Source organism: Scyliorhinus canicula, chromosome 9 (assembly GCF_902713615.1).
Source record: "Scyliorhinus canicula chromosome 9, sScyCan1.1, whole genome shotgun sequence".
Classification (NCBI taxonomy): domain Eukaryota; kingdom Metazoa; phylum Chordata; class Chondrichthyes; order Carcharhiniformes; family Scyliorhinidae; genus Scyliorhinus; species Scyliorhinus canicula.
Window position 1 is genome coordinate 132,421,572 of NC_052154.1, and position 14,657 is coordinate 132,436,228.

The following is a 14,657-nucleotide window of genomic DNA, read 5'->3' on the forward strand; positions in this document are numbered from 1 at the left end:
AACATCCTGTGAGTTTTTTAAAAACAGTTCGAGGAGCTTACATCCTTCAGCTCCTGGTTTAAAATGCATTAAAACATGTCAAGCTAAATCAGGAAGAACAGTAAAGTTCTGAACAGAGTCTTGAGTCAAACAGCAAAGATTTTAGAACTCGTAAATTTGGGTGTCATCTCCCAAGAAGTTGTAAGAAAAGCACTGTCCAATATGAGGAAGCAACTTTTGGTTTCAACAAAAAATAACTTTTGCTGTACTGCAGCAGCGATTGCATGTCCTCCAATATTTCCGAGTGGACAAAATTGTAATCTCAACTGAGCTTGTTGAAAGGCTGCTTTAACAAAGCATAAAATTTGTATCACTGTGCACTAATCTTTATTGACACAAGCAGGCTTACATTAACACTGCAATGAAGTTACTGTGAAAAGTACCTAGTCGCCACATTCCAGCACCTGTTCAGGTACACGGAGGGAGAATTCAGAATGTCTAAATTACCTAACAGTGCATCTTTTGGGACTTGTCGGAGGAAACCTGAGCACCCAGAGGAAACCCACACAGGCACAGGCAGAACGTGCAGACTCTGCACAGATAATGACCCAAGCCGGGAATTAAACCTGGGACCCTGGCGCTGTGAAGCAACATTGCGAACTCTAGTGTAAATTTTCATTTAAAGAGCCTGCTTAATGTCCGATAGGATGGCAGTATTTGTGCAAAAATGGGTGTGAGTTTAAAAACAGCAGACTTTCTGGTTAAGACCATAAGACACAGGAGCAGACTTGGGCCATTCGGCCCATTGAATCTGCTCTGCCATTCGATCATGGCTGATGTGTTGCTCATCCTCATTCTCCTCCCTCGCTTCAAGGCACAAGATTGCGCTGGAGCGTGGAGACTCTCCCTAATAGATCCCCTTTCTACTTGTCTTCCAATCATTCTAATCTTTTGCCCTATTATGTTTTTTCCTTTATTTCCTTTTCTTTTCATGTACTTAATGATCTGTTGAGCTGCTTGCAAAAAATACTTTTCACTGTACCTTGGTACACGTGACAATAAACAAAATCTAAATCCTTCTCCCCGTAAACCTTGATCGCCTTATCCCTAAATGACACACTAATTTGGTTTCTTGGCAAATGTAATAAACTTTGAATTGAAACTTAAAAGAGGGGTGGGTTCTTCAAAGTCAATAGATAACATCATCCTGTGGTCTATTACTGAGCTCTCCTGTTTCAAGGTCCCAGTTCCAACCTTTGCTTCTCTTGGAATGAGGAGCTGCAGTTGGCCTCTTGTGTCCTTGAGATAGGTACAGGAACATTTTAGTTTTGGTATGCAGAGACTTTCTGTAAATTGCATGTGTAAATATTATGGGGCAGGATCGGGGTTGTTGATTTCTTTCTCTTTCTCTTCCCCCCCCCCCCCCCCCCCCCCCCCCACCACCCCCCACCACTCCTCCCCCACATAAATATTGTAAACTCCTATTCACTGGTGTCCCAAATAGAATTGGTCATTGGCCATGATGCCGAAGAAATTCTTGCCCAGTATGAAATTACTGCTTGCAAGCAAAGACAAAATAATAGGCCATTCATATGATACTGGACAGTCTGTATCAAGCAAGAGCTACCCGGGAGAGAGTGGGGTTGACCTGCAAGAGAATACCCCAGAGGGGATATTAATTCAGACTAAGTTTGAGACCTACAGTTAACTGGCAGAAAGTGGAGGTATGCTGTGGCTGCTGCAGCTTCTGCAAAACACCAGTATGGCAAAAAAATTTAAACCTGAAATTACAAAGCTGGAAATGAGTTGGTGATTATTGCTGCTTAGGGATTGAGTCAAAGCAACTGGGTTTCAAAGTAATAAAGATGGTAACTTAATAACAAGTAAGTAGTGGTGAGTTTTGCATAATGTTATTACCACTAGTAACCTGTATTTGGGTTTTTAGGGTTTTCCGTATAGAATGGCTTACTGGTAGTAAGATTTATTAATAATGGTATAGGAATAAGGTTATTATTGAGGGATATCATAAACTCCAGCCCCTCGTGCACGCTCGATACAATATGAAAACTCCAGGAGTCTTTCCATGACCTGGATAACCATTTGTGCAAGTGTTTATTGCAGCTGCATGAACTCTGGGTCTTGGAACTTGAACAGCAGCTGGCAGCACTGAGCACTGCGTTCGGACGCCTAAGAACAAGAGTCTTCGATGACTGCAACATTTGTGCTGATGCCAAGATCTTCATGTACAAGGCCGTAGTTCTCCCAGCTGTTCTAAACTGCTTGAAAACTTGGACTGTGTACAAGCCCTGGAGAAGTACCATCTGTCTGAGACTGATTCTCCGCATCAGCTGGGAGGGCTGGGGTACTAACTTCATTGTCATTTAAGGAGCCAAGAACACAGCATCAAGGCCCTGATCATCCAAAACCAACTCCGCTGGGCGGGCCATGTGCTTAGGATGCCAGAGTCCCGACTGCCAAAGTAAATCTTAGCCCAGCCCCAAGGAAGTCTCCCAACATGAGGAGAATGGAAGGTCTAGAAGGCTGAAAACAGACAAAGTCCTTGAAGAGTGTACATTGTGGGTAGTGACGAGAATTGTCAGAGGATACAGCAGGACTGAGATCGTTTGGAGACTTAGGTGCAGAATTGGCAGATGGAGTTTAATCTGGACAAATGTGAGGTGATGCATTGTACAGTAAATGGCAGAATCCTTAAGCGTATTGACGGGCAGAGATCTGGGTGTGCAGGTCCACATATCACAAAGTGGTAACGCAGGTGAAATGAAAATGAAAATCGCTTATTGTCACGAGTAGGCTTCAATGAAGTTACTGTGAAAAGCCCCTAGTCGCCACATTCCGGCGCCTGTCCGGGGAGGCTGGTACGGGAATTGAACCGTGCTGCTGGCCTGCTTGGTCTGCTTTAAAAGCCAGCGATTTAGCCTGGTGAGCTAAACCAGCCCCTTCGGTAGTAGAAGGCATACGGCATGCTCGTCTTCATCAGTCGGGGCATTGAGTATAAAAATTGGCAAGTCGTGCTACAGCTGTGCAGAACCTTAGTTTGGCCACATTTGGGATATTGCATACAATTCTTGTCGCCACACTACCAGATGGATGTGGATGCTTTGGAGAGGGTATAGAAGAGGTTTACCAGGATGTTGCCTGGTCTGGAGGGTATTGGCTATGAGGAAAGGTTGGATAAACTCTGTTTTCACTGCGACAACTGAGGTTGAGGTGCGACCTGACAGGTTTACAAAATTGGCATGGACAGAGTGGATAGTCGGATGTGCTTTCCCAGGGCGGATAGGGGAGATTGGTTTAGGATGCAAACATTTTTTTTTAAACAGAGGGTGGTGAGTGCCTGGAATGCACTGCTGGGGGAGGTGGTGGAATTCAGTAGCGACATTCAAGAGGCATCTTGCCAAATACTTGAAGAGGATGGGAATAGAGGGATACAGACCCCAGAAGTGCAAAAAGGTTTTGTTTAGGCAGGCATCATGATTGGTGCAGGCTTGGCGTGCCAAAGTGTCTGTTCCTGTGCTGAACTATTCTTTGTTCTTTGAAGTGCTCCAAAGACACCCTGAACACTTACCTGAAGAAATGCAACATAGACAATGCCTGGGAGTCCCTTGCTCAGAAGAGACCTACTTTGAGGAACTCTTGATTGAAGGGATACAATTCTGAGAACACCCGAAAGCAAGGAGGAGGTCCTATTTGAATCTATTTGGCTAGAGCCAAGGAATGAAAAGGTGCAAATTACATTAGTTGGTTGTCTATAGACTACAAGCAGTGGGATGGGATGCAGAGGAACAATTTGCAAGGAAATGATGAGAGGTGCAAAAATTGAGCGTAGTTAAAATGTGAGACTTGTTGAGGGCAGAGGGGGGTCCAGAGTTCCTAGAGTGTTTCGGAAATTATTTTACAGCAGTATGTTTTTAATCCAACTAGAAAGGCGGCATTGGTGGACCTAGTTTTTGGGAATGAGGTGTGCCAAATGGTTCGAATTTTCATAGGAACATTTATGGGATATTGTGTTCTCTAAGATTTAGGCTGACTATGGAAAAGGACTGAACAATCCAGAGTAAGAAATAATTGGGGGGGAAAGGCAATTTCAATAGAGTAAGAACACGGCTGCGTTGAATAAATTATAAACCAAGCTTGGCAGAAAATGCGGTAGCTAGACAATGGGCGACCTTCAAAGAAGTTTTCACACAGTCCAAGGAATGTTCACTTGAAAGGTAACAGTAAGACAAACCAATCCAGTGTGCTCTGGATGTCCAGAGGTAGAAATTAAGACTAAGAAATTTACATGTAACATAGTTTACGTTAGAAAATACAATTGAAAAACAGGCTGAATATAGAAGGTTTAGAGAGTGAAAAAGTTGAGAACCAAAGAGACCAGCAACTAACAAAGGGAACAAAATAGACTTTAATATGAAGGCAGGGGGCATAGCTGAGGTGTTTTTCTAATTTAGCGTGGCCAATCCACCTATCCTGCACATCTTTGGGTTGTGGGGGTGAGACCCACCCATGAGCAGAATGTGTAAACTCCACAAGGACAGTGACCCGGGATCGAACGCGCGCGTGTGCAAGGGAGGGGGGGGGGGCATAAAGCAGCAGTGCTAACTACTGCATCACCATGCTACCTTATAGCTGAGGTGTTAATGAAGACTTTACATCTCTCTTTATAAAGGAATAAGCTGCTACCCTGGTCCTTGGAAAGAAGGATTTTAAATTGATCAAGAGGAGGTATTGGATAGGCTCTGTATTTCAAGTTGTTGAGGCACCAGGACGGTATCTGATGCATCGAAAGAAACTGGGGGAAGGAGAATGGAAATTATGGCGACATGGGCCCATAATTTCTTCCAGACTTGGGACTCGGGTGGTGCCAGAGGACTGGAGAATTGCAGCATAATGGTCTTCATCAAAAATGCCAATCAGTTTAAGTTTGGTAGGGAAACTTCTAGAAACAGTGATTCTGAACAAAATTAAGTCACATGGGCAAATGTGGTTAATTAAGGGAAGCAGCATGAATTCCTTGAGGGGAAATGATGTTTAACTTGCTGGACTTAACTTTTTTTAACAAAAGGGTTGATCAGGGCAATGTTGTTCATGTGGTGGACATGAACATCCAAAACTGATTTGATAACAGTGCTATGCAACATACTTGAGCAAAGCTCTAGCTCATGGCATAAAAGGGACAGTAGCCTCACCGTTTACAATGGTAGGTTTTGTATCATTTATAAATTTTGAAATTGCCCTGTGTACCAAGGTATAGGTCATTCATATGTATTGGGGGCCCAAGGTCCCAACACTGATCTCTGGGGAACTCGAGTACAAACCTTCCACTGAAAAATATCCTTTTAGTCACTAATGTTTCCTGTCACAGGAGGAAAAGCTTTTTCATGCAGTGAGTGACTACAGTCTGAAATGCACTGCCTGAAAGTTTGGTAGACGCAGGTTCAATCAAGGCATTCAAAAGAAAATTGGACTGCTGTTTCAAAAGGAAGAATGTGTCGGGATACCAAGAGAAGCCAAGGATGGCATTTTAAAATGCTCATTTGGGGAGCCAGTGTGCAGACCATTGACTGGCTTCCTGCAGTGTAAATATTCTGTGACGTTTACCTGTAAAATGCATATCGCAGCAGAGCACAATACCCCATATTTGCCTGTTGGGGTGGAGAGGTCAAGGAAAGGAAAACCCTTTACTCCCCATAATTTTCTAGGCCTAGGATATTGAACCCTTTGAATATGGAAGCCATCCTAATTTAGGTGGCTCAGTAATACACCAATATTTCTGCACTGACCCACTGAAAGGAGTTTTACATCTGTTCTTCTCAAGATTGCCTAGAGTGTTTGGGACCAAGTTATGTTTGACATGGTTAATTAAAATATGTTTGGGCTAGATGTACTTGGTTAATATAACCTTCAAACGTGTCTGGCTATGGAAATCTGGTTTTATTTAGCATTGTTTACATAATCTCTTTTTAAAAAATTAATTAGTAGAAATTGGCATGAAATTGTTCTTGTCCTTGTGCTGGCTCTTAATTATGTTCTTACTAGGTGCAAATGTACAATGTAGAAGCGCCTATAACTTGGTATCTTTTGGCATGGGGTCCATTTCAGCCTATTCTGTGTGCATGGGTGTTTGAAAGAACTGTCAGGAGGTGTCCTATATTTACATATTTTCCCCTTTAATCCTGCAAATTAGTTTTCAAGGGCATGCTCAATCTGTTGAACAGTCCTATGAAATCCAATACCCACTTAGGCAGGGGATTTCAGATCTGAACCTTGTGGGGAGGAAATTCACCATTTCTCCCTCTGTTTCTTCAACAATTTTTATAAACTCTTATAACTTGGTAGATTAAATACTTTAAATACTTTCTTGTTTTCTTCTATCAAAATTGAGAATTTCATTTTTCTGCTCTGGAACGTTTTAGCAGGTTCTTCAATCTCTTCGCATCATGTAGACCTTCAACTCTGGTATCATCATGGTGGTTGTACACCCTATTTTTTTTTTTGAGTCCAAGCTATAAATAACTTTGTATTCTGTGCATTCTCTGACTGAAATGAGATTTGCAGCGGGTGTCCACAAATCCAGCAATTCACATTGGTACTTGGGAGGACCTTTGCAGCTGCACAACCCTGGTGTCCCTTTACAGATGTTAGATGTGAATTTGGTAAATCCTTCTTTAAGCATGCTGAATCGGATTTTGTGTGTTTTCCCCCCTCAGGGAAGGTCGGCTGTTTTGTTTACCGAGGAGAGATGGTCTGGGTGCAGAAGCTCTCGAAGTTGTTTTTTTAGCGTTTCCTTGTATTGTTTGTTAGCTGGGGCTCAGTTGGTGGTGCTGTTCCCTCTGCTAGAAGATTGGAGGTGCAAGACTTATTCCAAAATCAAAGCTGACATTCGAGTGCAGTGCTGAGGAAGACCTGCAGTTTTGGAGGTGCCTTCTGTCAGATGAAGTTAAGCAAAGGCTGTCTTCCTCTTAAGCTGGGTAAAATAAATCCAATGTCACATACGGTTCAACAGTTGTGATCATCCTAGTAACCTCTCATATACCCCCTGCAAGGCCTTAATATCTTCCGAGTGCAAAGGTTAGAATTGCACTAAATAGGCCCAAGTTACGATGCAAAATTCTGGATTTCTCTTTCTAAACCAGTCTGACTCTCTTCCTACTTTTGGAATGTATCTGAAGGGAAACTGGTTGAGAGCATCAGAATGTAAGCTACTGAATGAGTAGATTGAACAGAAACTTTGAGGCTGGCTAGTAACTATTACAATTTTTGGAGTAGGATTTACTTGTTTATTGGTGTTTTGATACTGTGTTTTTACTCCACAGATAGCAATTTTGATGATCTGAATCCTGGCAAACAGAGGCTTGGGTGAGTTTCTGTGTGGGCCATTTTGTGCTAGATTAAATAAAAATATTTTCATTTTCATTTATGTCAAACATATCAAACATGGCCTAACAAATATCCTGCTGTAACCTGAGGGCATGGGTGGACCCAAGCATACAGCTCCACAGAGCAAGGCAAACCAAAGGTGTTAGAGCCTGGTCTTAAGGCTGTGCCCTCTTTTAGGGCCGTAGTGTTGCTTGTGGGCCCTTGGTGTAGTGAACTGCTTCCATGTGCGGTGGAACCTTTCCTCCAACCCACGATGGCAATTTTCTTTCTCTTTTTCTTTTCAAGCACCAGATTCTCGCTAGGTCGGACAGCCAGTCGTCAGCCTTGGGTGGCACTGCTGACCTCCATCTGAGCAGGAGTCTCCATGGGCAACCAGGGAGGCAATGGCTGTATCACCCCCCCCCCCCCTATTTCTGGCTGTTCGACACCCCAAAGACCGCCACTAAAGGGTGTAGCTCCACCCTCACCCCCACGACTTTGGACATGGCCTCGGAAAAAGGGTGAAACAGAGGGATTTCTGGTGTCTGTAATATGCTTGCTGAGTTGACGCAGGAAAGGTGGCGCTCCTCCTGGAAGTTTGAATTTGGCATGTTTTAAGCTCAAAGATAGGTCACTAGATTTGCGCAAATTGCCCCTATCTTCCTTCCAAGACCACCACAGGTACTGAAAATTCGCCTCAAATAATTCTAGGGTCCAGGATGGCAAGATCAGTAAGAGCCTGGAAAGGAAGGATGGGCCAACGATGAGCATGCAGAGTGGGATGAAGCTGGATGTACCCAAACAGACGGAGTCGCTGAGGCACATGACAGACTACCCCTTGATTAAGCGAGTAGATGACACTCTTAAAGCACACACCATCAAACTAGAGATGATTGCAGTGGTGAAGGTGGCGGTCGAGGACGCCCAGGCCCCCTTCAAGGTGGCACTGGAAAAGACCGAGCAGTGACAGGAGGCAACCATAAGGAGCTGGAGAAGACTGCAGCAATTGACCAGAGTGACCGGGTCACCACATTGGATACTGAGGTGGCAATATTGGTGGCGACCCAGGGGATGCTGAAAGGGAAAGTAGAGGAGACTGGTTGTGACGTCATAATCTCTGCATTGTTGGCATAAGAGGACAGGAGCCCCATTAAGTATGTCACCCAGATGCTGGGGAAGCTGGTCAGGGGAGCAAATTTCCCCAAACCCCCAAGAAGTAGACAGAGCCCACAGGTCACTCCGGCCCAAACAGGGGAGCAGCCCTGGGATGACATCGCAAAGCTGTTCCAGTACCAAGACAGGAAAAGATCCTGAACTGGAGGTACTACTCGGGCCCGACTGGAACTACTGGTGGAGAGGAAAAAGCTACAAATGGACTTTGACCTTCTCTCCATGGAGAAAGCAGTGCACCAGCTCCGCCAGACACTGGAGGACCTTTTGCAAGCATGGAGACGAAGCCAGCCACCTGCTGGCCCATCAACCGAGAAAGTGGAGATCAGTATTTAACCAAAGGTTTACCCAAGTGTCTAATAATGAGGAGAACCAAGCAAGTATAAAATTCAAGAAACATAATTTATTACCCAAGTGTTAACCCTTAAATTAACCCACATAAAATACAAGAGATAACCCAAGATTCAGTTACACTACCGTAAAGATGGCACTATTGAACAGAGGGTCCGATTCCCGAGTGTCTCTGGTCCATCGTCACAAAGGTGTGTTTCACTGGCAGCTCCTTTCATCCTTCTGGTTGGTCTTCTGGATGGTCAAGGTCACCATTGTTGTGTCTTCGCTGCTTGGGGGTGTCTATTATTATCTCCCCCCCCCCCCCCCCCCCCCCCTTTGCGTTGTTTTTCAGGCGTTCTGCCGATAAGGCCTCAGGAGGGTATCCCAACACACAACTATCCAGCTGGCCATTTGACAGGACACCTGAGACAGCTGTCCATCTCCAGTGGTGTGGTCTGCACATACCTTGTTCCACATAAGGCAGGACCTCTGGGCGCCTGAGAGTCTGGCTCGATTGGGGTACTGACAATAGACCAGTGCATAGCAACAGGGTGCGACCTTCTCTTAATTAAATGATTGATGGGCGGGTCCAGACATGTTCTGGCAGTTGGTCTGTGGGCTGTGTATTGTGTCTTTGGTCAAGTCTGAATTCCTATCAGTTTGTTTGAGGTTAGTTTAATTTTAAAGTATTAAAGATATCCAATTTAATCGGATTCAAAACTAGGCCCTGTCAGGTTAGCACAGCAGGCAGAGCAGCATGGTGGCGCAGTAGGTTAGCACTGCGGCCTCACGGCGCTGAGGTCACAGGTTCGATCCCAGCCACTGTCCGTGTGGAGTTTGCACATTTTCCCCGTGGTTCCGTGGGTTTCGCCCCCACAACCCAAAAATGTGCAAGCTAGGTGGATTGGCCACGCTAAATTGCCCCTTAATTGGAAAAAATGAATTGGGTACTCTAAATTTTAAAAATAATTTTGAAAAAAAGGTTAGCACAGCAGGCAGCCACAACTGAAATGGCCCAGGTAAACGACAGGAGCGGCAAGCTAGTCGCAGCACCAGAACTGATCAATGGAGCTGTTGCAACCTTTTACCGGGAACTGTATACCTCCAAACCCCAGAGGGGGACTCTTAAGAAGAAGCAGTTCCTTGACAGACTGGACATGCTGGTCTTGGGGGAGATGGGGGACAGGGCCCGGAAGCACCATTAGAACTAAAACTAAGGGAAGCCATAGAGAGCATTAACTCCATGAAGGGGTTGGATGGATTCCCGGTGGACTTCTATAAAAATAAATTCATGCCAGCACTGGCCCCGCACCTGCAGATTCACAAGCAAGGGGTACCCGAATGCCAACGTTGGCTTGGTTCTCTATCGCTCATCCCCAAAAAAAGGCAGACCTGACAGAATGTGGGTTCTACAGACCCATCTCACTCCTTAACACGAACACTAAGGTCCTGGAGAAAGCACTGGCAAAGCGAACATCGGGCATCTGCTGAATGTAACCATGACCCCATCTAGGGAGAGAACACCAGAAGTGATCATCTCCCTGCATGCAGAAAAGACCTTTGACAGTGTCGAATAGGAGTACCTCTGAATTGGTTTGGATTCCTGTGCAGAGATATCCCTCCGAGTGCCAGCCACAACTGCACCCCCCACCCAGCCAGATACTCCAGTCCAGTGGTAGTAGCCACTCTCTGAATGTGGAATCAAATGGGGCAGCACTTCAGACTGACCCAAATGCCCACAGTGGACCCCAACTGCAATAATCACTGGTTCACTCCTGTAACAATGGACGCTTCCTTCAAAAGGTGGAGACCGGATGAGGGGACATGACTGTTAGGAACATGCGCACAGACAGTAGAGTAGTGACCGTGGCGGAACTCGTGGAGAAGCTTCAGCTCCCGAGAGGGAACAACCTGAGGTACATACAGGTCAAAAATCTGCTTCGCAAGGAAACCACGTACCCTCAAGATACCTGGACATTAATTATTAGACTGCTGAACGTGTGCGACCTAGGTGAGGGGAACTGTACGGACATGTTAGATCAGGTACATTCATCCTTGGAGGAAGAACTAGGCAGGGCGATGGGGGAAGGTCTCTGGATTGAAGTACTGCACAAGGCAAACTTCACCACCTCATGTGCAGGGCTGAGCCTAACGCAACTGAAGGTGGTGCACGGGGCACGCGTAACAAGAACACTAATGAGTAGGTTCTTTCGGAGGGAGGACAAATGCAAACGGTGCCAGGGAGGTCCAACCAACCACACCCACATGATCTGGGCATGCCCCAGACTTGTTGGGTACTGGGTGTCCTTCTTGAGGCCATGTCCAGAGTTGTGGGAATGATGGACCTATGCACACTAGTGGCGGTTTTCAGGGTATCGGAGCAACCAGAGGGAGGCAGATGCCCTAGCCCAGGGGTGGGCAAACTTTTCCGTGCAAGGGCCACATTCAGAAATTCACAATTTTAAAGGGCCGCATAGTATATTAAGTAAAATAATTACTTCACCCGGTTATGATTCTGGGCGCCTCATGTAGAACATAGAACAGTACAGCACAGAACAGGCCCTTCGGCCCTCGACGTTGTGCCGAGCAATGTTCACCCTACTCAAGTCAACGTATCCACCCTATACCAGTAAGTAACCCAACAGCCCCCCCCCATTAACCTTAAAAAAAAAATTAAAAATTTTTAAAAACATTTTTTTTTTTTTTTTAATGACTTGGTGGGCCGCATAAAGACCTTTTGCGGGCCGCATGCGGCCCGCGGGCCGTAGTTTGCCCACCCCGCCCTAGCCTTTGCTTGGCGGGGTGGGGGGGAACTCTCCTCAGTTGGCTGACTATGTAGAGGTGCCTTACTGTCAGCACCACTTCTCCAGGTTTTAGAAGTGTAGTCTACTTTTGCCTGAATTAACCTATATAATTTCTGCAGATTGGGGCTGCAGCAGACATGTCGGAGTTTGAAGTGGTGACTGAGCCAGTTCCAGGTTCTTAGTATGGCTACCACTACGAGGCTGGGGGGAATGGGAGTGGTGTGGTGGCCAGTGCGTGCAGGAATATACCAATACAGGAGGTCGCTTCCATCCGTACGCATTCTGCCTCCAGCTCAACCCCAACCCCGCAACCTTTCCACAGTTTCTGACCAGTGGTTGAATAGGAGGTTGGTAATGCCATGCTGGCCTCTGTAGGAACGTTTTGCGGATCATTGGATTATTTCCAGCCCCCACACAAGCCGTCATTAGCTTGTCTACCATGGCAAAGAAGGGTTTGGGGCTGAAGATCTGGAGCCATCTGATTTGGCAGCAGGTTCATTTTTATCGTCTGCACTCTTCACACCATTGAGAATAGGAGAGTTCCATCTCTGTCGGTCCCTCTTCACTTCATCCACCAGATTGAACAGGTTCCACTTGTGGAGTCCTGTCCAGTTGAGAGCTATCTGGATCCCCAGTTATCTGAACTTGATTTGGGCCAGTTTGAAGGCAGGGTTCCCAGCTCTGCTTCTCACCCTGGGATTCACCTAGACGATTTTGCTCTTGCTCCGGTTTACTTTGTATCCCAAGAAGGCTCCGAACTCCCTCGAGTTCCATAATCTTACCCATGTTGGCTAGGGGATTTGCAACATAGAGGAGCTAGTCATCAGCATAGAGTGAAACTCTGTGATCCCTGTCTCCACTCTGCCCCTACACTGATCTTTGTGCGTGTCATTGTCTCCTGTCATTGTGCGTGACTCAGTCTTGCAGGGTATAACCTACCAAATCGCAACTTGTTTTGAAGAGTGCAGTTTTTTTCTTGTTTTGTTTGCTAAGAGTGCTAAATTCCACCCGATGCTTGGCCAGGCCGGCACCATAATGCGAGCCCACTTACATGGCCGTGTTCTTTGCCCACCCCAGGATCTGTTCTTTACCTTTGTATGTGTGGAACTTACCTGCCGTTGGTTTTTGGCGGAGTGACCTGTGGACCCTGTCTATTTCTGGGGGTCAGTGGCTGCTTTCTCCCAGGTCTCAAACTGTCACTTCTTGACCCTCCAGTCTCCACTCCACTTTGTCCATTGCTCCCTTTATGGGGGCCAGCATGGCCTCTATTGCTGACTTCCATTGCTGCCATGAGGTCCTCTTTTGCTGCCCCTCTGTGCCTTTGGAGCTCTGTGGAGATAAACTCCATCAGTTTCTCTGTCAACGACTGGGTTGGTGTTGGTGACTGCTGGGTCAGTATCCAGGTCTGTGATACCACAGGAGTTGCCCTGTTCTGGGGTTGGGGTCTTTCTCTTTGTTTCTATCAGCCTTGCAGTCTGGCTGCTGGTTCGCCAACATTTCAATCAGGTCGGTTATAGCTGAGGGTTTGGTTGGTTCACTTATACGTGTTTTTGGTGCCTGTTCAACGGGTTACAAAGGTGCAACGAAAAATTTCCAGGAGAGCTCCACCTTTCGTGTCACCACTCCGTTCATGGAAGAGTGGAGATGATCCCCAAAGCATTAGTCATAGCATTTTAAAAACTTTTAAGTGATCTTGAGTGTATACTCTACTTTCTATTTGTGCATGAGCACGTGCAAACTTGATGCTGAATATCCTTGAGCAAAGGGGAATTCAAGTTCTGGAATGAAATAAAATGACAGTATGGGATTGCATTGGCTCAGATCATGCCATTTTGGCCATCTAGTTTGGAACATAATTGGCATTATTGTTTGCTCTTAGATGTGAAGATAGTTGCAAGCGAAGATTGGAAGGTATGCTTAATCACTCTGGGATATTGATATGTGACGATTCTCCACCAAAAAAGAAGACCCCTTCACCACTGTGTCCTTCCAGCAAGGTAAGTCTTGCAAGCAAAACTTTCCATAATATTTGCATTAACTCATTTTATTTACTTTTTAAAAATAAATTTAGAATACCCAATTCTTTTATTTTTCCAATCCAGGGGCAATTTAGCATCGCCAATTCACCTACCCCGCACATCTTTGGGTTGTGGTGGTGAGACCCAAGCAGACATGGGGAGAATGTGCAAACTCCACACGGACAATGGGCCGGGATCGAACTCTGATTCCCATTGCTGCAAGCCAGCAGTGCTAACCACTGTGCCACCATGCCGCCCCGCATTACCACATTTTAAAAGTATACTTGTTTAATCTGTTGTCTGGAAATTCAGACACTTCGACCAGTTTTTTTTATTAAAATGTTTTTTTTTACGAGATGAACAGAGGACCATCACAGTTTCACAGTTCAACCCTAATTTATTCGCAAACACAATAAAACAAAAATATTATCTGCCCACTATTCTAATACTACCCATGCTGACCAAGCTGCAGGTCCATCCTCAGTCTTGGTCATCTCGGGTGCCCTTGTCTGTGAAGGTGGTTCTTGCATGCCTTTTTGGTTCATTCTCTGGTCTGCTGTCAAGTCTTCTCTGTTGTTTCAGTGTTGAGTCTTTGCTGGGGAGGGTCTCTGGGTGTCCCTTCTAATCCCCCTCTTTGCGTCCTACCAGACGTTTTATCTGGTCCTCAGCCAATGAGGTCACTGGGAGGGGGTCACAACACCCAATGGAGTTGACGATTCCAACTCTGCAGGACACCAGGAACTCCCTCCAGGGTTCAACCCTCCGCGCATTGTCCGCACGTAACCTTATCCCATACAAGGTAAGGGTGGGAAATCAAGGCGCCAGAAAGTCTTGCTGCCACTGGGCAATCCACAACAATTGATCTTTCTAAATAGGGCCGATTATCTCCAATCCCCTGTTTACAGGATAAGTCGTGGCTTGCCTGTCTCTGACCAGTGTATTCAAGCCTGTCTGTTTTGAATTTCCACCAGGTCTT

The 14,657-nt window shown here is 45.8% G+C and overlaps 1 protein-coding gene across 7 annotated transcripts in view; it reads left to right on the top strand.

Annotated features, from left to right (window-relative positions):
* Positions 1–14,657, top strand: part of LOC119971708 (inner centromere protein-like) — a 106,214-nt gene that overhangs the window by 42,801 nt on the left and 48,756 nt on the right. For all 7 annotated transcript variants that reach the window (XM_038807626.1, XM_038807631.1, XM_038807630.1 and 4 more), the window contains exons 8-9: positions 7,314–7,356; positions 13,543–13,660. In XM_038807626.1, the coding sequence (XP_038663554.1) occupies positions 7,314–7,356; positions 13,543–13,660 (161 nt within the window). The remainder of the gene's footprint in view (positions 1–7,313; positions 7,357–13,542; positions 13,661–14,657) is intronic.